At 47.7% G+C, this 20,656-nt stretch overlaps 1 protein-coding gene across 4 annotated transcripts in view; it reads right to left on the bottom strand.

Annotated features, from left to right (window-relative positions):
* Positions 1-8,588: 8,588 nt before the first annotated feature.
* Positions 8,589-20,656, bottom strand: part of Ccdc114 (coiled-coil domain containing 114) — a 25,492-nt gene continuing 13,424 nt past the window's right edge. For 3 of the 4 annotated variants that reach the window (XM_031386665.1, XM_031386668.1, XM_031386669.1), the window contains 9 exons: positions 18,464-18,531; positions 16,337-16,524; positions 16,003-16,128; positions 15,537-15,619; positions 15,265-15,433; positions 9,994-10,157; positions 9,820-9,917; positions 9,491-9,569; positions 8,589-9,408 (listed from right to left, as the gene is read on the bottom strand). In XM_031386665.1, the coding sequence (XP_031242525.1) occupies positions 8,917-9,408; positions 9,491-9,569; positions 9,820-9,917; positions 9,994-10,157; positions 15,265-15,433; positions 15,537-15,619; positions 16,003-16,128; positions 16,337-16,524; positions 18,464-18,531 (1,467 nt within the window). In that variant the 3' untranslated portion in view covers positions 8,589-8,916. The remainder of the gene's footprint in view (positions 9,409-9,490; positions 9,570-9,819; positions 9,918-9,993; positions 10,158-15,264; positions 15,434-15,536; positions 15,620-16,002; positions 16,129-16,336; positions 16,525-18,463; positions 18,532-20,656) is intronic. The other variant, XM_031386667.1, reaches the window with a different exon arrangement.

Here is a 20,656-nt window from a genome sequence, read left to right as displayed (position 1 = left end):
AAAAAAAAAAAGACTTGTGGTTCCCAGGGCTGGAGCAGGGTAGGAAATGGGGAGGATCACTTCATGATTACAAGAATCCCTTGAGGAGAACTCTCCTGGAGCTACGTAGAACCAATGGTTGTGCAATACTTCGATGTGCTTAGAATCGCTAGGTTGAATACATTTTTTCCTAAGATGACCTTCAGTGCTCCATCTTCCTGCTTCCCCCTCCCAAGCACTGAGATGACAGGAGATCACCACCAGGCTTCACTGTGCTTTTTAAAGTCCCTCCCCGTGTGCTTTGTGTCAGTTCCATGAGGATACAGAATGTGTGCTGTGGGAAAAGCTGAGGGTCTTCTCCACTTCTACACTCTTGTGCCTTCCTGCCCTGCCACTTGTCTCCCATGGGTCCAGACTGGTTGTGCCCTTAACCTTAGAGAACTCTTTCTTAGTAGACCTCACCCCTCACTTGTGAGCTCCTATGGCCAAATTTTCAATAGTCCCATCCTAATGTCTGGGGATATGTTTCCAGTCCATTGGGGTAAGACCTGCCCCAGTGTCTCCTTGAAATGTTCTTGTATCTTGTGGAGCAAATGTTTGGTTTTATCCTGAATCATCCAATATGACGAAGCCAAGTGGCCCAAAGGTTACTCTCTGTTCCAAGCTAACCAAGGTGAGAGAATGCAGAATTGGGTAGGGAAGCGATGGAGCCAAGCCTCCCTAGCCCAAGAATGGCACTGGGATGGGACTGTTGGAAATCTAGCCATAGGGGAGGTTAAAAGTTTTCTATCTTCATCATTCTGAGGAGACATCTGTCTTCTCATGGAAGAGGAAGTTATGAGTCTGAGCAACATGGAGTGCCTCCATTGCACCAGACAGCATCTAAGAACTCACTGCAGACTCACTGTGAGACTAGGGTAGAACCTACTTTTAATGATGCTTCTTAAACGCTTTGGCCTGCCTTCTAGCCCACCACTCACCAGAGGTAGTGGGAAAGAAAGGATACTGGGGAAGAAATCCCATCTGCATCATCAGGAAATCCACAGTTCAGTTTATAGGTCAGCAGCAGGAGCTCTATCCACTCAAAAGCACTTCACAGAAACTCCAGCCGTCCAGTTCAGTAGTCAGGATAGCAAACATGAATCATCATCAGTGACATTACCTAGCAGAGACAGCCAGGCCTCAGCCTTAGTGCAAGTCAATGGGAGGGACCAGGAGGCATGCCAGGAAAAGTGCTCCATTGGGCCTCTCTTCACAGGGAGAAGATCAGTGAAGACTCAAAACCAACAAGCATTTAGCCATGCAAGCAAGCCAAGTTCAGCCTCTGTCACAATCTGTGGGGCCTATTTATATTCCCTCCAACATCCTGTGTCTTCCGCGGGTCTTGCCTCAGTTGACATCACTGTGCCAATCAGCCCAAGTCCTCAAAAGTAGCAAGAAGCCACAGCACACCACCAAAAGGTTTTTGGTGTGTTTCTCTCTATGGAGTCCCAACAAATGCAGCTCAACTATGCAATGTAAGGTAAACCAATACATGTGTGTTGTTAGGGAGGAATCCTTCATCACATGTCCTTTCACAAGCTTGCTTTAGCAGAACATCCTTTCCCTTGTGTCTTCTTCAGCAAAACATTTCTACACGAGTCTTCCTCAGCCTTTCACCTGTGTCCACTTAGGGAAAACACTCCACATGTTTGCCCTAGAGAAATACCATCCAACACAACTGAGTTTCCAAAGAACCTCAAGCTTCCATGTCACTAGGGCTTGAAGGAAAGATTACTTTTCAATCTAGGATCTCATACATTGCCCATGCTGACCTAGAACTCCTAGGCTCAAGTGATTCCCCCCACCTTAGCCTCCCACGTCCTGGGACACTGACCACCATACCAGATGAAGGTATTGTAAACGCATATCCCTGAAGTCATATGTGGGCCTCACCTGAGAGAGAGCATGTATGGAAGGACTCTGGTTGCCAGTCCCCCCTCATTGACCATACACAAGGAGTGCACAATGAAACTGAGTCACTGTCAACAATCACTGCAGCCATATCAATATTCATGATTTTCCCACTTTCTTCTCTTCTTAAATACTATGTGATGCCAGCTCCTCTCCATGCACCCTTTCAGTTCTGCTACGTGAACTTGCAAGGCTCCTCCCATGAGTGCAGCAGCCTCCCTTCCAGGTGACACCCCCTTGCTCTGGCTACATTTTTGTCAGTTCAGTGCAAATGGTAATTGGACAGCACTGTACGTTCAAAGTTCTTGGTCTCTGCGGCACCGACTACGGGTGCTCACCCTGGCTTTTATTCTGGGCCAATGTGGCTGGTCCTCTCTGTATGACTGTCATTGTCCCTTCGTGCCATTTATTTCCTGTAGACTCATGCATATGTCTCAGCACTGCCTAACATCTGTAAATGAATTTCCCAATGTTGTGTCCCCCAACAGTGGTGGGTGGAGCTTATGACCCTCGCTAAGCAAGAGAACAGAATCTACAAGTCTCTGAGAACTGTCAGAAACAGACAATGGTCGCTTCCTTTTCTCTCTGTCCTTGCTGCTCTCTGGGAATGGATGAAACACCCTGACTTGAGTAACATGAGGACTAATAGCAAGATGGTCCCAACATCACCCTCAAAAATGCAGAAGTTTTGCTCCCTGAGTGTCAGAGTCTAGCCCCAGTTGGGTTCAGGTGTGGAGTCAGTCAGGGAAAAAGATCAACATGATATGAGGGTGAATCAAGACTGCTGTGTGTATTGAAAAAAAAAAAGGGCTACACCTTTCATACTCCATATTTGCATAGTAGCTCAATCACAGGCAGTGTCAAAAGCAGACATAATGATTCCAAGAAATGTATTGTCTTTTCCCAGACTGCTTTTAACCCATTTTAGCCCTATTTTTCAGCATCCAGAATGTAAGAAGTAATCAACTGTCTTGCAGTATTTTTCTTTGAAGCAAAAGCAATATGTACAGCAAGCTTCTAAGCATTGTTTTTCTAAGATTCCACAACCCCACTAGGTGTCCCTACAACAACACCACTAGGTGCCCCCTCCACTTCCTCCTGCAGGCTCTCAGCCTTTGTGGTCGGGAGGTGCCGGACATTGAGTCCTGAGAAACAAACAAATGACAGCAATTTTCATTCCTCGGGGGGGGGGGGGGGCACGATGTAGCGTTTGCACCAGGTAGTACTGGGGTGTCTCCTAATTGTGTTCCTCTGTGCCTCAGGCTTACAATACGGGCATGTTCTCATAGCTCCCAAAGGGAGGGTCCGGACAATTCACTCTTCTTCCATCGTGCCATAGCGTCCTAATTCCTTCAAAGTATGATGCTGTGCATGGCAAAGGTGATCAAGCCATTTAACTTCTTAACAGAACCTGCTTCTCATGGGGCACAGCAGGTCTTGCCATTCATCCTGTAAGTTAGGTACCCAGGGAATCAATTGAAGGCACTATCCTGTACTTATTAACTGATCCCTTGCTCTCCACTGCCAAGGCCTCACTCAGGCTCTGGGTCTGGGTCTATTGTTTCTCTCAATTGTGTGCTTTTTTGTCCTTGGGATCAGGTGTAAGGGCCTCAGACTTTCTGGAACCATAGAACTTTAACTTCTTTATTCTTGGTTCAAACAAGGGGCACAAAAGGCATTCTTGTGTAGGAGTAGGCAGTGTTATCACAGTATATGGTTCCACAGAGGTGGAGATTTTATTTTCCAAAGAATTATTTTGTTTAGAGAGGTTGACATTTTATATATCCACATCCTCTACCAAAGTTCATAGACAATTTCCCAGAGGTTGAAAGTGTAAGGAGACTCCCATAATGCATAGTGAGAATCATCAAAGATGAGAGGGAAAGGATGCTGGAGAACTGTGAGCCTCCGTGTCCATGTGCTGCATTGTCAAGCAGCCATGGTCCCCATGTGGTCCATGATGCCTGAGTGTGATGGTTGGAGTAAGAATGGTCCCCACAGTCTCATATATTAGAATGAGTAGTCATCAAAGAGTGAGGTGTGGCCTTGTTGAAGTGATGTGTTATTGGGGGTAGGTTTTGAGATTTCAAAAGCCTAAGCCAGGCCCAGTGTCCAGCTTGTCCTTGCTCTCCTGTCTCTGTCTTTCTCCTGTCTCTCACTGTTTCTCTGTGTGTCTCTCTCTTCTCTGTCTCTCTGTGTTTCTCTGTGTCTCTGTCTCTGTTTCTTCTCTGTCTGTCTCTCTATCTCTTCTCTGTCTCTATGTCTCCGTCTCTGTGTGTTTCTCTATGTGTTTCTCTGTCTGTCTCTCTGTGTCTCTCTCTGTCTCTGTGTCCCTCTCTGTGTTTCTGTCTCTGTATCTCTTTCCATCTCTCTGTCTCTGTCTGTCTCTGTCTCTCTGTCTCTGTGTGTTTCCGTCTGTCTCTCGATGTCTCTGTCTGTCTCTCTGTGTCTTTCTCTGTCTCTGTCTCTCTCCTCCTTCGGACCAGGATGTAGAACTCTCAGCTCCTTCTCCAGCACCAGGCCTGCCTGCCACCATGTTCCCCACCATGATGACAACGGACTCACCTTTGAAACTATGAGCAAGCCCCCACAATTAAATGTTTTCTTTCATAGAGTTGGCTTGGTCATGGTGTCTCTTCACAGTAATAGGACAGTGACTAAGTCACTGGGTCTGTGCTGCCATAGTCTGCATTTCGGCACTTGCTGTAGAAGAAAACCCTTGCTTAGGTTTGTAAGTAAACATTTCTGTGAGCGGAGAGTAAACACCAAAGGATAAGCCTGGTGTGTGCTCGGGGCTTTTTAGAATTGCTTCTTGTGTGCTTCCAAACTGCTTTCTTCAGCATTGAGGGTTTCAGTTTCATCACATGTCCAAATGATCCCTCTACACAACAACAACAAAACAACAAAAACAAACAAACAAACAAAAAAAAAAAAAAAACTTTTGGGGGCTGGAGAGATGGCCCAATGGTTAAGAGCACTGACTGCTCTTCCTGAGTTCAATTCCCAGCAACTACATGGTGGCTCACAACCATCTGTAATGGGATCTGGTGCCCTCTTCTGGTGGGTCTGAAGATAGTTACAGTGTTCTCATAAAATAAAATAAATCTTTAAAAAAAGAAAGAAAGAAAGAAAGAAAGAAAGAAAGAGAGAAAGAAAGAGAGAAAGAAAGAGAGAAAGAAAGAAAAAAAGAAAAGCAAACAAAACCTTTTGGCCTTTTGCCTCTTACTGAGCAAGTTTATAGTAAAACCACACTACAAGTGGACTATCAAAATTTTTATTGACTTATTTTTCTATTGCTCCTGGGAAGGAAAGGTTTTATTTGTCTTACAACAATCAGGTTCTACTCTGTCACTGAGAGAAGTCAAGGCAGAAACTGAAGGTAGGAACCTGCAAGCAAGAACTGAAGCAGAGACCACAGAGGACGCTGCTTACTGCCCTAAACCCTGTACCATGCTCAGCCTGCTTTCTTATACATTTCAGGATCACCTGCCCAGGGGTGGCACCGTGTGCCCACAGTGAGCTGAATGCTTCCGTATCAGCCACTAATTAATGCTACAAGGCAGTCTTTTTTAAAAAAAAAATTGTTTTATTTATTTTATGTGAGTACACTATTGCTTTCTTCAGCCAAGCACACCAGAAGAGGACATTGGATCCCACTAATGATGGTTGTGAGCAACCATGCGGTTGCTGGGAATTGAACTCAGGACCTCTGGAAGAGCAATCAGTGCTCTTAACCACTGAGCCATCTCTCCAGCTCAGGACAGTCTTTTGTTGTTGTTGTTTTGTTTTGTTTTGTTTTTCGAGACAGGGTTCTCCTACCTACCTCTGCCTCCCAAGTGCTAGGATTAAAGGCATGTGCCCCATTGCCAGGCGAGGACAGTCTTATAGAAACATTTTCTCTATCAATATTCCCTCTTCCCAGAGATGTCTAGGTTTGTGTCAAGTACATTTATAATTTTCTAATTCTTAGTGTATTTGTAGACAATATGAAAAGCACAAGGGTTTAGATCCTTTCTTTTGCTTTTGTTTTATTATTCTACTGAAATATGGCTAAGAAATTAAAACTAACCAGGCAATGATGACACACGCCTTTAATCCCAACACTCGAGAGACAGAGGCAAGTGTATCTCTAAGTTCAAGGCCAGCCTGGTCTACATAGTCAGTTCCGGGACAGCCAAGGACACACAGAGAGACCTTGTCTCAAAAGACAAAAAGAAAGAAAAAAGAAAGAGAGAGAGAAGGAGAGGAGAGAAAGAGAGAAGGAGAGAAGGGAAGGGAAGGGAAGAAAAAAAAAGGAAAAGGAAAAGGAAAAGGAAAAGGAAAAGGAAAAGGAAAGGAAAGGAACTTATCAGTGCTGACTGGTGTCCAGTGAAGGGTGAGCTTGACAGCGCTGAGCCACCCAAACACCTTTGGCACATCCCCTCATACAACTGATTTATAAGAAGAAAGGGTTTACATCCACAGTGTCTGCCCACAACAACCTGACCCGGTGAGCTCATGAGGAGGAACACAGGGGAGCCTGGTCAGCCAAGGCGGGTCCAGGGTCCTGCGATGAAGCTTCAGGAGAGAGAACTCTTCCTCAAGTGTTACTGTTCAGTACTCTCAGCCAATCCTCTTGTGTGCTTCACTCCAGGTGGACAGAAACTATATAACATTGAGGGGTGGGGTGGGATTTGGGGGGAAGTGTTTGCTATTGGCTCAGTCTGAGATGTTAGTGATGCTCTATTTGCGTGGGGAAGGAACCAGATGTGGTGTTCAATATGTGACTGAGTGCCCATGGTCTTCTCAGTGGGGTGTCGTGGTTACATGTTCCAGAGCAGGTACAGAAATGGGTAGAGAAGGGCTCCACTCCTGCCAATCTCAAGTCTCTGAGATTCCTGGGGTCTGAGCTCACTCAACCTTACCAGTTCTTCTGTCTGGTGGCATGGCCCACTTGCCTACACGCCCCTCCCCCCAAGTGATCTCACTTCCTCCCATCTAGCCACACCTCCCCAAGGTCCCAGCCTCTCCTAACCATAGGAGGAGATAACCATAGGCTGATAACCAAACCTTCAACATACAAGCCTGAGACACTCCTGATCGCACCAACAGCCCTATAGCCCAGTTGGTGGGGCGCGCTTGCCTAGCCTGCATGAAGTGATGGGTTAGATCCCCAGTACTTCATGAGCCAGATGTGGTGGTGTCCATCTGTAGCCCCAGCACTCGGGAGGTGGAAGCATTAGGATAATCAAGGTCAACTTCTGCCACATGTCAAATCCAAGGCCAGTCGGGCTTGTCTGCAAAGCCCAGAGCCCCACTCCCCATCCCCCGCCAAGGCCTGTTCTGCTGTAAATGTGCGTGATGGGCCACTGGGTCCATGGAAAGCTCCAAGAGTTGCCATTTTTTCCTTTCCCAGGACTGTATCTCCAGGTTGAGGGTGTCCTGTCAGCCTGGGGCAAGAGCATGATATGGAATAGAGGCCTTAACTAACCCACAAAGAAGCAAGAATATTGGAGCAAGAGAAATCTGGCTACAAGAGAGTTGGACGCTGAGGGTATGTCTGCTACTGCAGCCTAACCCAACCTGACCTAATGCAGATGCCAGCAGAACCAGAAATGGATAGGCGTGTTAAGGCCTAGGTAACTGTTGCCCGTCTAGCCAGCCCTTTGAGGGGTTACTAATGTTACAGGGAAACTATCTCATGTGCCATAATTGCTGTTACTAGGAAACTTTCTCATGCCCCAGTTGATTGCAGATTCTGTTATGTTCTGTGCATTGGTGTTCTTAGTAACCAATCACAATAGAGGTCAGTTAGAACTGCTTTGTAGCCGGGTGGTGGTGGCGAATGCCTTTAATCCCAGCACTTGGGAGGCAGAGGCAAGCGGATTTCTGAGTTCAAGGCCAGCCTGGTCTACAAAGTGAACTCCAGGACAGCCAGGGTTATACAGAGAAACCTGTCTCGAAAAACAAAAAAACAAAAAAAAAAAAAAAAAAAAAAAAAAAAAAAGAACTGCTTTGTATAGTTAGCCACAATAAATAAGGACCAGAACTGACAGCCCAGTGGCACTTCCTGTACTTACATATGAGCTTTTATGGTTTTCGCTTCTATAAGCTGCCCCTGGGATGGACCCCAAGATTAGAGAGACACCTGCACCAATATGAGAAACTATTTGGAGTAAAAAAAAACTTCCTTTTTGAGTAGGGGAAGAATAAGTTTAAAGACCTCCTTGGGAAGTGACATCCTACTTGACAGAAAGAAACATGTACAGGGGTAACTGACATCCTGGATGGTGAGTTAAGACATGTTAGGCAAGGCAAGGCCCCCACCACAGCTGAATAACCCAGCCAATGAGAACAGGATAAGTATACAACAAAGACATGATCCTAAGGAAGTCCCCTATCCCTAAGTCCTGATTGGTGGAATAACTTAGCACAAATATTTGTGGACCTCCTTAAAAGCTCGGTAGAATTCTGAGTGGGGGTCGCAGTTTAGCTCCCGAGTCTGTACTGCATCCCTGATCTTGAGATGTGCCTTCAATAAACCAGCCCTATTCTACTGAGATGGCATCTGGATTCACATGATGCAGGGGTAGGCAGATATAGGGATTGGCTCACAAATTTTTCCCTGAACTGGAAACAGATGAAGCCATGTCTGAACACACTTGTGGGAACCAGGCTTGGAAAAACAGGGTTCTGACCTTTATTTCCTATCATTACAGTTCAACTAGTCAATGGAGGGTAATCCAGTTAGGAGACAAGAGACATCAGATGAAGGGAAGCTTGGGAGAGAGGTGAGGAGGGTAGAGAGGGGAAGCAAGGAGGATAAGAACAAGAGAGAGGCAAGGCCAAGGCAGAGGTGGTAACAATGGGGAAAGATGGGAAGAGGCGGAGGGAAACTGAAGAGGCCTGCCTGGGCTTACAGGGATTAGAAAGGAGTCTCTGGGGAGACACAGGACAGACATTAGAAAACCTGCCAAGAGTTGTGGCAGGAAGGGACCTGCAGCCCTAGTTGTAGCCCCTCGAGTCCTTGCTAGTAGAGGAGCTGGGCCTGGAGGCAGGGGCAGCACTGGAAGCGTGGCCACTGCTGGAGCTGAGGCCTCTACTCAACTCTGATCCCACGCTTTGGCTTTGAATGCCACCTGCTGTGCTCTCACGGCCTCTGCTGGTCTCTAGGTAGCCAGTAGACCCCAGGTAGCTGCTGGAGCTGGTGTGTTTGAAGCCTCCACGGCTCCCCTGAGAGCCCCGGCTGGACACAGGTGCTCCACTGGCAGAAGGCAAGGCCACAGGGCCTACAGCAGAGGCAGAGTCACCAAAGGTGACATGGCTTACGGAGCCAGTGCCACGGCCTCGGCTCTTGTGGCTCAGGATGGATTCAGGGACTGTACTGATCCTTTTGGAGTGCATGGGGGTGGTGGCCAGGGAGATCTGTGGACTGGACAGAGTCAAGCTCGGGCTGTTTTCCAGCTTCTTGAGCTCATCCTCTTCCTGGAGCTGCAACTGGAGGTGGGCAACATTAGGATCCCAACAGATTTAGAAGTCCTTCCCTCCCCCACCCCCGACCGAGGGACCCCACTCTCACCGACTTCATGACTTGACTCAGCAGCTCCTCCTTGCTCATAGGGTAATCCTCTTTGATTACAATCCCTGAGAAGTCCTCCCTCGGGTGGGAGAAAGGTAGAAAGTCTGGTTTCATAGCTCTGCCTCATGCCCAGCTCTCCTGATCCTGTCCCCTCCCCTTGGAGCACCAACACCCCATCATCCCACTCTACTCCCACCTCCCTCCAAGCTCCCACTCCACTCCCTGTGCCCGAGAAAGCCATATCCGAAAGCCACACCCATGCCCTCCACCTCACCCCTTTTGTCTGCCCCATGGGGTCAGCCCCTTTCCCTGCTTGGCCCAAGCCTCACATGGTGTCAGGAGGCTTGAGTGGGGTCGTCTTCTTTGGGGGTTCCTGTAGCCTCTGGCCCAGTGCTAGAAGTGCCACATCAGCCAAAGGGAGATGATTCTGAGTGTGTGGGAGCCTAGAGTTAGTGCAGGCCTAGCCACGCTTGACGCCAACACCCCAGTCCCTGTCTACCCACCTGAACCTCAAGGAAGGCCTGCACGGTGAGGAGCTGCACCAGCCGCCTCTCAATGGTACTCAGGAAGAGGCCTATGTCCCTATCCCGCATGTAGGTCTTGACCCCAAGGAGATCCTTGATGACACTGCTGTCACACTTAGCCTTGTCGAAGAGAACCTGGATATCTGGGATTAGAGAGGAGCATTCTGTCAGGGCCCCCGTGCTTCCCTCGCACGGTACGGAACCACAGCCTCCCTGCAAAGGCAAGTTCCCAAGAGCAAACGACTCTGCACGGCCCAGATAGCCAAGCACAATGTCTGCCTAGCCTCGGGTTCGAGAGGGTAAAAGGAGAGTTGACAAGATTCTGCCTTGGTGGTCCACCTTGGCTAGACACAAACTAATTCCCACCAACCCAATAATGCCAGGGCTCAGATCCCACCTGAACACGCATCCCAGAAGTCACCGGGTCACCACCCCTCTCCCCAAGCCCCGTATGGCCAGGTGTTTCTCACTTGTTAACAGGCTGCTGTTAATGACAGAAACACCACAGCTGAGTCCTGTCTCCCCACCCAGGTGAACCTGTCCCTCCAGCTGCCCTCCTTGGAAGCCTCCTGACATCTCTGGATATTCTTTAAACATAGACCTCAACTGATTTCTGCCTTGTGCTTAACTTTCTAAAAGTGTCTCGGCTATGCTGCTGGCAGGAAGTAACAGCAAACCACCAGCAATCACCTAACAGTCCCTCTGTGGAAAGAGGGAGAGCTCTGCAACAAGCCATTATTATAGGTGAACTGTATCCCTCTAGGCTCTTCTGTTGGAAGTCTAAACCCCCCCAGTGCCTCAGGCTGTGACTTATTAGGAGACAAGGCCTAACTCCTAACACAAGAGGACAAACTATAGCTGGGCAGTAGAGGCACACGCCTTTAATCCCAGCACATGGGAGGCAGAAGCAGGTGGATTTATGAGTTTGAGGTCAGCCTGGTCTACAGAGTTCATTCCAGGACAGCCAGGGCTAAACCCTGTCTCGAAAAACAAACAAAAAACAAACAAAAACAGAGGACACACTATGTGATTACATACTATGTGATTCAGACACACCTAAACTTATAAAACAGATGAGAAAACACACACATGTACACCTACAGGTAAAAATAAGGAAAACAGAATGGACCCACAGTGCAGACATTCAGTGTGGTAAGTTTCGAGACAGGGCAATGGAGCCAGCCAGAGCCAATGAGGCCTACAAGAGCACAGCCTCCCTCAGGCCCTCTGAAGGGCCAGCTCTTCCTCTGTTAGTAAGAAATGCCGAGACTTGATGCTGTGTGGTTCTTGGTTTTGATGGGACAGCCCACAAGATGATGCTCACGCCAATGAGTGGAATATTCAGGAACCAAGATCAAAGCAGCACTAAACATCCTCCAGGGTATTACCACACTGCCATATTATGATGTTGCTGATACACTCCGAGATATTGGCAAATGAAAACAAATAAAAATAGCACAGGGGCTGGAGAGATGGCTCAGTGATTAAGAGCACTGACTGTTCTTCCAGAGGTCCTGAGTTCAATTCCCAGCAACCACATAGTGGCTTACAACCATCTGCAATGGGATCTGATGCCCTCTTCTGGTGTGTCTGAAGAGAGCAATGGTGTACTCATACACATAAAATAAACAAATAAGTCTTTTTAAAAAAATACATAAATAAAAATAGCACAGTAGCTAATGTGCTACCATCCTGTTAGGGGTCAAAAATGAAAGGCCAACAATAAAATGTCAAAGTTTCTAGTGAGACAACACAGTTACAGACACATTTGTGCATCTGAGAGAAGGGCTAACCTGCCTGGCTCTGCTATGAGCCCCAGCAGGCATTCTGGCACCCCACACCCCATTCTGTCCCTCTCCATCTTTACCCTCCTCCATCACCTGTCTGGACCCTAGCTGACCCTACAGACTAGACACGCAGCTGTTTCCAGAGACTTGGAAAAAGGAAGGTGCACACACACATCAAGAGCACTGGGACCCAAAAGCCATGTGGCCAGTCTCCTGAAACTCACTCAGCTGCACTAATACCAAGAAAGGGAGACAGAACCAGATAATAGCACCAGTTCCCTACACATGTGACTATGTGACTTCATCTGGGACAGGCCCAGACTGTACACATGGAAGCTGTACCTAGTGTGTGCCAACTTGACACAAGCTAGACTCCTCAGAGAGGAAGGAGCCTCAGTTGAGGACATGCTTCCCTGAGATCCAGCTGTAAGTCATAGTCTCAATTAGAGGGCAGGCCCATCCCTTGGTGGGTGGTGCTATCCCTAGGCTGATGGTCCTAAGTTCTATAAGAACCCAGGCTGAGCAGGCCATGGGAAAGCAAGCAGCATTCCTCCATGCCTTTGCATCAGCTCCTCCCTCAACGTTCCTGCCCTGTTTCAGTATGAACAGCAATGTACAACAATGTGGAAGTAGAAGCTAAATAAACCCTTTCCTCCCCAACTTGTTTTTTGTCATGGTGTTTTGTCACAGCAATGAAAACCCTAAGACAAAAACCAAACAAAGTTCTAATAAAAATACCTTTGCAACCTCAAATAGGTAAAGACTTTTTTTTTTTTTTTTTTTTTTTTTTTTTTTTTTTTTTTTGGTTTTTCAAGACAACGTTTCTCTGTGTAGCTCTGGCTGTCCTGGAACTCACTCTGTATACCAGGCTGGCCTCAAACTCAGAAATCCGCCTGCCTCTGCCTCCCAAGTGCTGGGATTAAAGGCCTGCGCCACCACCACCTGGCGGTAAAGACTTCTTATACCACAAAGCCACTAACTGTACTGACAACTTTGAAGTTTTGGTTTCTTTAAAAAACACAGAAATATTATAAGAATATGTTTTCCTTTTAATTCCAGGTGTGGGGTATAGGGGTGCTTCAGATTGCCCACAGCAGCTGACTGTGCCAGCTGTGGTTTTGCCAGCTGCAGATAGTTTCTTCAATTGTGTGACATTTGGAATGTTGGGGTCTTTTCAGAGGATCTATAATAAATGCTAGGGTCCTGAGAGGCATGGTGGGTTGTTGTTTGTTGGTAGGTTCTTGGTTGTTGGTTGGTTGCCATTGATCATGGTTTGTTAAGTAGTCATGCTCAAAGAAGGAACAAGAGAAGATTAGATATCCTGATGGCAAAGATCAAACTTGCCCCAAGGCACTCAACATGCCTAGTGAGCAGGAAGTAGTCTAATGATAATGTTGCCCACCTTCTGACCCCTGGCTTTGTTCAGGGATCTCTTTCCTTCCCTCTCCTTTTTTTCTCACCTATCTAGTGTTATAGGGTTAGAAGGGTGGAGGAAAGAAGGACCCACAAAGTAGCCAAGACAGCCAGAACTAATTACAAAAGGGAGTTGAGTACATTGTACCAAGTGTTAGATAAATTTCAGTTCATGCAAGAAAGTGGGAGAGTTCAACCATGCAAAAGTATTTCCAAAACAAAAAACAATCCCTATACTTTAGAACAAGAGAAACAATCTAATTCAATACTAAAACATGGCGGTTAGAGAGATGGCAGTTAAGAACACTTGTTGCTCTTGCAGAGGACCCAGGTTCAATTCCCAGCATCTACATGGTGGTTCCCAACCATCTGTAACTCCAGTTCCAGGGGATCCAAGGCCCTCTTTTGATGTCTTCAAGCATCAAACATGCATATGATATACATACATACATACACACATGCATACATGTAGGCAGACCATTCTTAGATAAATATATAAATCTAATTTTTAAAATGTTCAACTATTTAAGTAAATAAAATATGTGTTGGCAAGGCAGCTCAGTGAGTGGAGGTCCTTGCTGTCAAGCCTGACAGCTTGAATTTGATCCCAAGATACGGGGAAAGGAGAGAGCCAACTACTACAAGTTGCCCTCTGCCCTCCACATATATGCCATGGCACACTCATGTACACACACAAACACACAGCACAAAGCCAAACAGAAATGTCACAAAGATAACAATTAGGGTGGCAGTCTTAGTAAACACTGACAGCTCGGGAACCACGATGAGTGTGTGCTGTAGCGATAACAGAATGTAATGGGGAGACACTAGGGAGTGAGCATGTCTACATCTGTGACACACATATGTGTGCATGAAGGCATAAAAGGAGAAAATGCCATTGTGACCCACTGCTTTAAACCCAGCACTTGGGAGGCAGAGGCAAGTAGATCTCTGTGAGTCTGAAGCCAGCCTGGTCTATAGAGTGAGTTCCAGGACAGCCAGCACTACATAGAAAGACCCTGTCTCAAAAAAACTAAAGAAAAAAAAAGGAAGGAAGGAAGGAAGGGAAAAAAAGAGAGAAAGGAGAAAGAAAACAAAATAAAATAGAGGAATTAGGGGCTACAGAGATGGCTCAGTGGTTAAGAGCATTGGCTGCTCTTCCAGAGGTCCTGAGCTCAATTCCCAGCAACCACATGGTGGCTCACAGCTATCTATAATGGGATTTGCCACCCTTGTAGAAATTGAGCCAAACAGGGATGCTTCATAAGATTACCAGAAAGCAAGGAAGTCCCCTTATCCTTTAGGCAAAGCAGTTTTAGGAGAGTTTACAGAGCAAACACCCATCCCCAAGGAATGTGTCATTTCCAAGAGACATCCCTTGGAGAGAGGATCTCCCCCACTCCTCCTGCGAGTCACAGGTGTCTTATAAAATCAATAAAAACTAAAGAACAATGAACAAGAGAAATTGTAACTAGCCCATGTTGTAAACTGTAATTTTGTAAGTTGTAAAACTCTGTTCTGAAATGGTATAAAAGCTTAGAGCCTTGTTTCCTCGGGGTCGCTCTGGTCTCCATTACAGAGTTGACCCTGGTATACCAGTTTCAATTAATAAATTAACCTCATGCTTTTGCAGCATTCTCCTTCTTGGTTCTTCGAGAGTGGGGTTACCCATGCTGGTTATTACCCACTCTTCTGGCATGCAGGCGTACATGCAAATAGAGCACTCACATACATAAAATAAATAATTTTTTTTTAAAAGAAAAGGCAGAATTGCTCTGGAGAACTGATTAGCATTTTCTAGTGAATATAAAAGCACCCTAGCCTATAACTCAGCAATCGCACACCTGACATTCATGAACAGACAGATGGATGGAAGAGTGGATGATAGACAGATGCACCCCACATGGGCTGACAAAAGATAGGGGATGGACAGAGAAACAAACGCAGAAGTGGCCGTGGACTGCCTCTTAGTGGCCAGCTCCCCACACACTCATTGCATCCTTCCTAAAGAAGAGCTTCAGGCTGGGAGAGGGAACCTCGGGGTACTTACCAGTCTTGAACTTTTCCAGCTGACCTTGGAGAATCTGGAAGCGAACCTCCAGCTGCTCCGACTCAGTGCACACCTTGTCCACATCCTGCTGCAACTCTTTGCATTGCTGTTCTCGCTCCATGCGCTGTTTATCCTGACTGGCGTGCTCACTGACTAAGGCTTCCTGCAACTGCAGCGACAGGGGCTGGAGCCGGACCTCCTCTAGGCCTGGGGAGAGGGTATGGGAGCCTGGGAGGTAGGGCAGTGGCATAAGGAGGGTGGGCCTTACTCACCTCTTTAATCTCCTCCTGAAGATGGTGTATCTCGGAGTTCTGCTCATTGATGAAGTTAAACTCAGCAAAGTTGCGTTCCTCCACTGGGGGAGTGCAGGAGGGTCCAGAGGGATGGAATTAGAAACAGAAGGATCACTAAGGGCTGAAAGACGACAGAAACAAAGGCAGAAAAACAGAGACAGATGAAAGAGGAACAGCCACAGAAGGGCACCAACACACCCAGAAAGATAGGGTCGGTAAAAGATTTGGGAAGGCCCCAGGAAACAGACAGAGAGGGTCGAGGGACAGATATAGAGAGAGGAAGTCTGAGATAAATGGAAAGAAACAGAGATGCAGATGCAAGGGAGGGACACCAAGCAAGAGAATGAAAACCGGAAACATGGCAGGGTCCCCAAGGCAAGGCAAGTGCGCAATGCTGCGGGTGGTGCTGGGTAGCCCCGCCTCCTCGTCCACCCTGCCCACTCACACTCCAGGTATTTCTCCACCAAAAGATCAGGGTCGCTCTCGCCGGTCAGCTGGGCCAGTTTGTTCAGAGTGTCCTCATAACGCAGCACTAGCTTCTCTTGGGAGGTCTTTCGGAGTCCTTCTGACACTTCCCAGGTTATGGGTAACATCGGGAAGTTGAGGGCTGGCATCCTGGACAACGCCTTCCCCCACCGTCCTCCCCAACGGCTGTGCCAGCTCACCAGCTCCACCATCCTTTGCCCCACCTTCTCCTAATGGGCTTCACCCTAGAAAGGCCTAGGGATTATAGCCGTAGAGGCCCTGGGTTAGGTGCTAGGTGCAAACACTGGCCTCACCTCGCTGTTCCTCCTTTTGCACCACACCAAGATCCGGCTGTCGGTCATGGTTCTTGAGCTTAAGGAATCGGTGCAGCTGCTCCAGATGCGATATCTGTCGCACCAAGATCTGTGCCTCTGTATTACTCTGAGCCAGCTCCTTCTCTGCACGCTCCTGCAGCATGCCCATCTTGGTCTTCGCCTCCTCTCTGGGGGAGAAGGGGGCCAGTCAAAAAAAGATGGGTAATTGAGCTGGGGTCAGCCTGGGCTTACAGAAGGACGGTGCCTGCTGGCTTCACGAGGATGCTCACGAAAAGCAGAAAAAGTTCTAGGCTGGAAGAATTGGGTCAGGATTAGAGCTAGATATGTCAAGACTGGTGGACATGCAGGAGCACAGAGGCCAGGAATCATGTAATCATTTACTCAGAGGGCCAAAGGAGGTGGTCAGGCCCTGCCAGAGAGTATTCCCAGACTCATTGCTAGAAATGAGTAAGACGCGGGCAGTTGGGTCTTTTCCATACTCCAGCACACCACTTTACAGCAGGAAGACTTTTGCTGATGTCCCTGCCCTGCTTGGCTGGGAATAAGGGCCTGAAGCTTTGTGATGTGTCAATGGCAAAGAGCCCCTGCCCTAGGCTATTCTTAATTCTGATCTCATCTCTGCCTGCCTGGGGGGAGGGGTCCTCCCAGAGCCACCCCTGAGGGTTACTTAGTCATTCTCTAACACACATGGCCTCTCCTGACAATAGCAAGCCCCAATCCCAAGAACCTGTTGGTTGGTCAAGCCATATCTTCCCAGAACAGCCTCTCCCTGTGCCCCACCTGACAGTCCACTGCAAGTGGCTCAATGAACTGACCACTACAGTCATCTGGGAGAGAATCATTAGCCAATCAGATTCCCTTCCTCGAAGTTAGGACTGAGAGAACAAGTTGAGAACAAGACACCAAGGACAGAAGTACATCTAGACAGAAGGCTAGAGGTCAAAAGCCAGCCAAAGTGTGGAGAAGCTGGACCTAGGTTGGCAGAAGTGAGGGGTGGAGGGTGACAAAAGTAAGAGATCAATCAGACTTTGGCCAAGAAGATAGCTTAGTGGGTAAAGGAGCTTGCTACCAAACATGACAAACATAACAACCTGAATCGGATCCCACAGGGCAGCAGGAGAATGCTGACCTCTGCAGATTATCCTGACCTCCACATGATGGATGTATGCAGACACATATGCACAAAATAAGTGTTAAAAAAAAAAAGATCAAGAAGAGAAAGAAATCACAGAACAACCAGCCTAAAGAGTGAAGAACTAACATCATATGCGCTCTGGACAAAAATGGATACATGCTTCTCACTCCATCTTTGTGGAACATGCAAGATACCAGAGACAAAGAGAAAATGTGAGATCTGCTGGGGCTTGGGAAAGGAGAAAACTGATGCTCAAGGGTCTGGATAGAGCAATGGCCATCCACCATGGTGAATGCTTCTGGGCTCTACACTTTTGTTGTCTGACATGGGGTCTCATGCAGCCCAAGCTGCCTTCATACTAGATTTGTAGCTAAAGCAGGCCTTGAACCTCTCCCTCCCTAGTGCTGGAATAGCAAGGCAAGCATGCACCATCACACCAGACTGTCGGAACACTTTTACATGCTGGCTATTATGAGCATTAGAAAAACAAAGAAAAGGTGGAGGAAGGCAGGAAGGCCTTAAAGTGGACATGCCAATGCTCCAGGATCAAAGGTCCTGAGAGAGGACCACTGAGCTGAGGGAAAAGATGCAGAAGGGCCATGAGCCGAAGAGGCTAGACAGACAGGGAAGCCAGCCAGCCCCTGAGCAGCTTCCAAGTACCAATCCCATCTGGCACGTCTGTGCCTGAAGGCTGTGTGTCTGCCCCTGCAGCCACCACTACAGAGTAACCTGGCTACTCTCCACTGCCCGATGCCTCCTGGGTTCCCAGCCCCTGGGACCCAGCCCTGAGTACTGAGTACCCAGGCCTGAAGCTGTCACAGGTGGGATTCCCCATTTACACATCCCCAAGGAGCAAGGTGCGGCAGAAGAGTTGGAGATAGCTTTTAGGTTCTTTATGAGTCTCTGGGCTTCCTGGCCCCCACCCCAACTGCCTATGCTACCCAAGTGCCCCAGGGGGTGGGGGAGCTTACCTGGCAGTATAAGCAGAAGTAGAGGATGTGCTGAGAGCTCCAACCATCTCCTGGAGTAGGTGGATCTCCTACAGGGACACAATGAGCTGGCTTCCTCCAGCCTCTGCACCAAGAAGGGGCAGTCCTACTCCTACCACTGCAGACCCTCCTACGAGCCCCTGTCCAGGAAAGGAATTTTTATTTCTGTTTGTGTTGGTGGGGGTTGCTTTTGGTTTTGAGATAGGGTCTCACTGTGTTATCTCTGGCTATCCTGAACCTAGGTAGACCAGACTGACCTTGAATCAGAAACTGGGTTTCAATGAGATCCCAAATGGGGAAAATAAGGAGGACACATTGGAGAGGTAACTCGGGAACCATGGACCCAGAAACAAAGCACCAGCCCAACTTGCCCCCGGGTTTGGAAACCTGCTTAGGTGTCATTACTATCCTGGGATTTGGTGTGGTGTATCCATCAAGGGTCTTAGGATGGGAGCTTGGTCCCTGGGCCCCCATAGTGGGAACTACTGGGACTCTTAGAAGGAAGTGCCGACTCTAAGGTTGCTAAAGACACTGATCTCAAAGAAGACTGAGGTCCAGGTCCAGTTCTCTGCTTCTCCCTTGATTTGACATCTCCTTCATGCCTGTGTTCCATCCATTATACTATCTGCCATGATGTGCTGGACCAAGAAGGCCCTAGGCAAAGCAGTCCTGGGCAGTTTGGATTCTTCACCTCCAACACTGTGAACTAAATGAATCTCCTTTCTTTATAAAGTTCTCTACCTTGGATAGATTGTTACATTGACAGAGTAACACACACCCTGATCTGCTGTTCTGTTTCCTAGCTCCTACAAGTAGCCAGATATTTTCAGTAAAAAGAGAACTGCCTCAGCCGTTAAGAGCACTGACTACTCTTCCAGAGGACCTGAGTTCAATTCCCAGCAACCACATGGTGGCTCACAACCATCTCTAATGGGATCCAATGCCCTCTTCTAGTTTGTCTGAAGACAGCTACAGTGTACTCATATACATAAAATAAATAAATCTTTAAGGAAAGAGAGAGAGAAGCAACAGATGCAGAGAAGCAAACACACACACACACACACACGCACACGCACACGCACACGCACACGCACACGCACACGCACACGCACACACACACACACCTTTGCAAAAAGAAACTAGAGGTGGATAACCAGAAACTAGGGAAATAAGTAATGCAGGATCACTAAATACGAAGTAGAAGGGGAAGGGATGGTTCTTGGGATAGGTTTTGGAAATTTGGTTTAGTTTGGTTTAGTGGGCTAAGGGTCTGGGCAGGGGCTTGAGCATGAACTCCAGAGTGTTTTCTTCTGAGACAGGGTATAGACCTATAGCCCAGGCTGCCCTGCACCGACCTTGCCACCTTTGCAGCAGAGGGACAGGAAGACAGGTGGGCACTGCTGTGCCCAAATTTTTGGAACTGTTTTTGTTAGGCTTGTTAATGTTTTGCAAATTTATAAGAAAAGTTAGGTCAACAAAGTCAAGACAAAAAAAGTAAAACTAAATCCAGGTGGGAGCCATACCTCAGCGGAAGAGTCAGTCAGTCACCAAAACCTCAGAATAAAAAACTGACCCCAAAGAGAGGTAAATGAAGTAAGCTGTATTCCACATGAGAGATAGACCCATGTAGAAGACAGAAACAAGAACTGGGCCAGGAAGGTTCTGAACAGAACACACCAAAACCCTCCCAGGGGAAGGAGGGGCTGACAGCAAGGGTGGGCCATGCTAATAGGATGTGTCTTGCCTGCAGTGTTCTGACAGTCTGGGGTGCTCTATAGGAAGGAAAAAGCAGGAAAGGAAAACCCAACAGCACAGACACAATGGGGTCACTTGGGGCCTAAATCTTGACTTTTCCAATCCCTACCCCCCCCCAGGGGGATAAAAAAGACAGAACTTGGGAGAGATAGCACAAAGGTTAAGAGTTCACTTCCCCACACCCACTGGGGGCAGCTTACAAGCACTCAGCTCCTGCACCAGAGGCCCTCCTGTGCGTGCATGTACAAGCCCACAAGCAGCCGGGTGGTGGTAGCACACACCTTTAATCCCAGCACTTGGGAGGCAGAGGCAGGCGGATTTCTGACCTCAAGGCCAGTCTGGTCTACAGAGTGAGCTCCAGGACAGCCAAGGCTACACTGAGAAACCCTGTCTCGAAAAAAAACCAAAAACCAAAAATCA

The sequence above is a fragment of the Mastomys coucha genome, unplaced genomic scaffold (assembly GCF_008632895.1).
Source record: "Mastomys coucha isolate ucsf_1 unplaced genomic scaffold, UCSF_Mcou_1 pScaffold21, whole genome shotgun sequence".
Classification (NCBI taxonomy): domain Eukaryota; kingdom Metazoa; phylum Chordata; class Mammalia; order Rodentia; family Muridae; genus Mastomys; species Mastomys coucha.
Note: the sequence above shows the minus strand (reverse complement) of the source record. Positions and strands in the feature narration are given on the sequence as shown.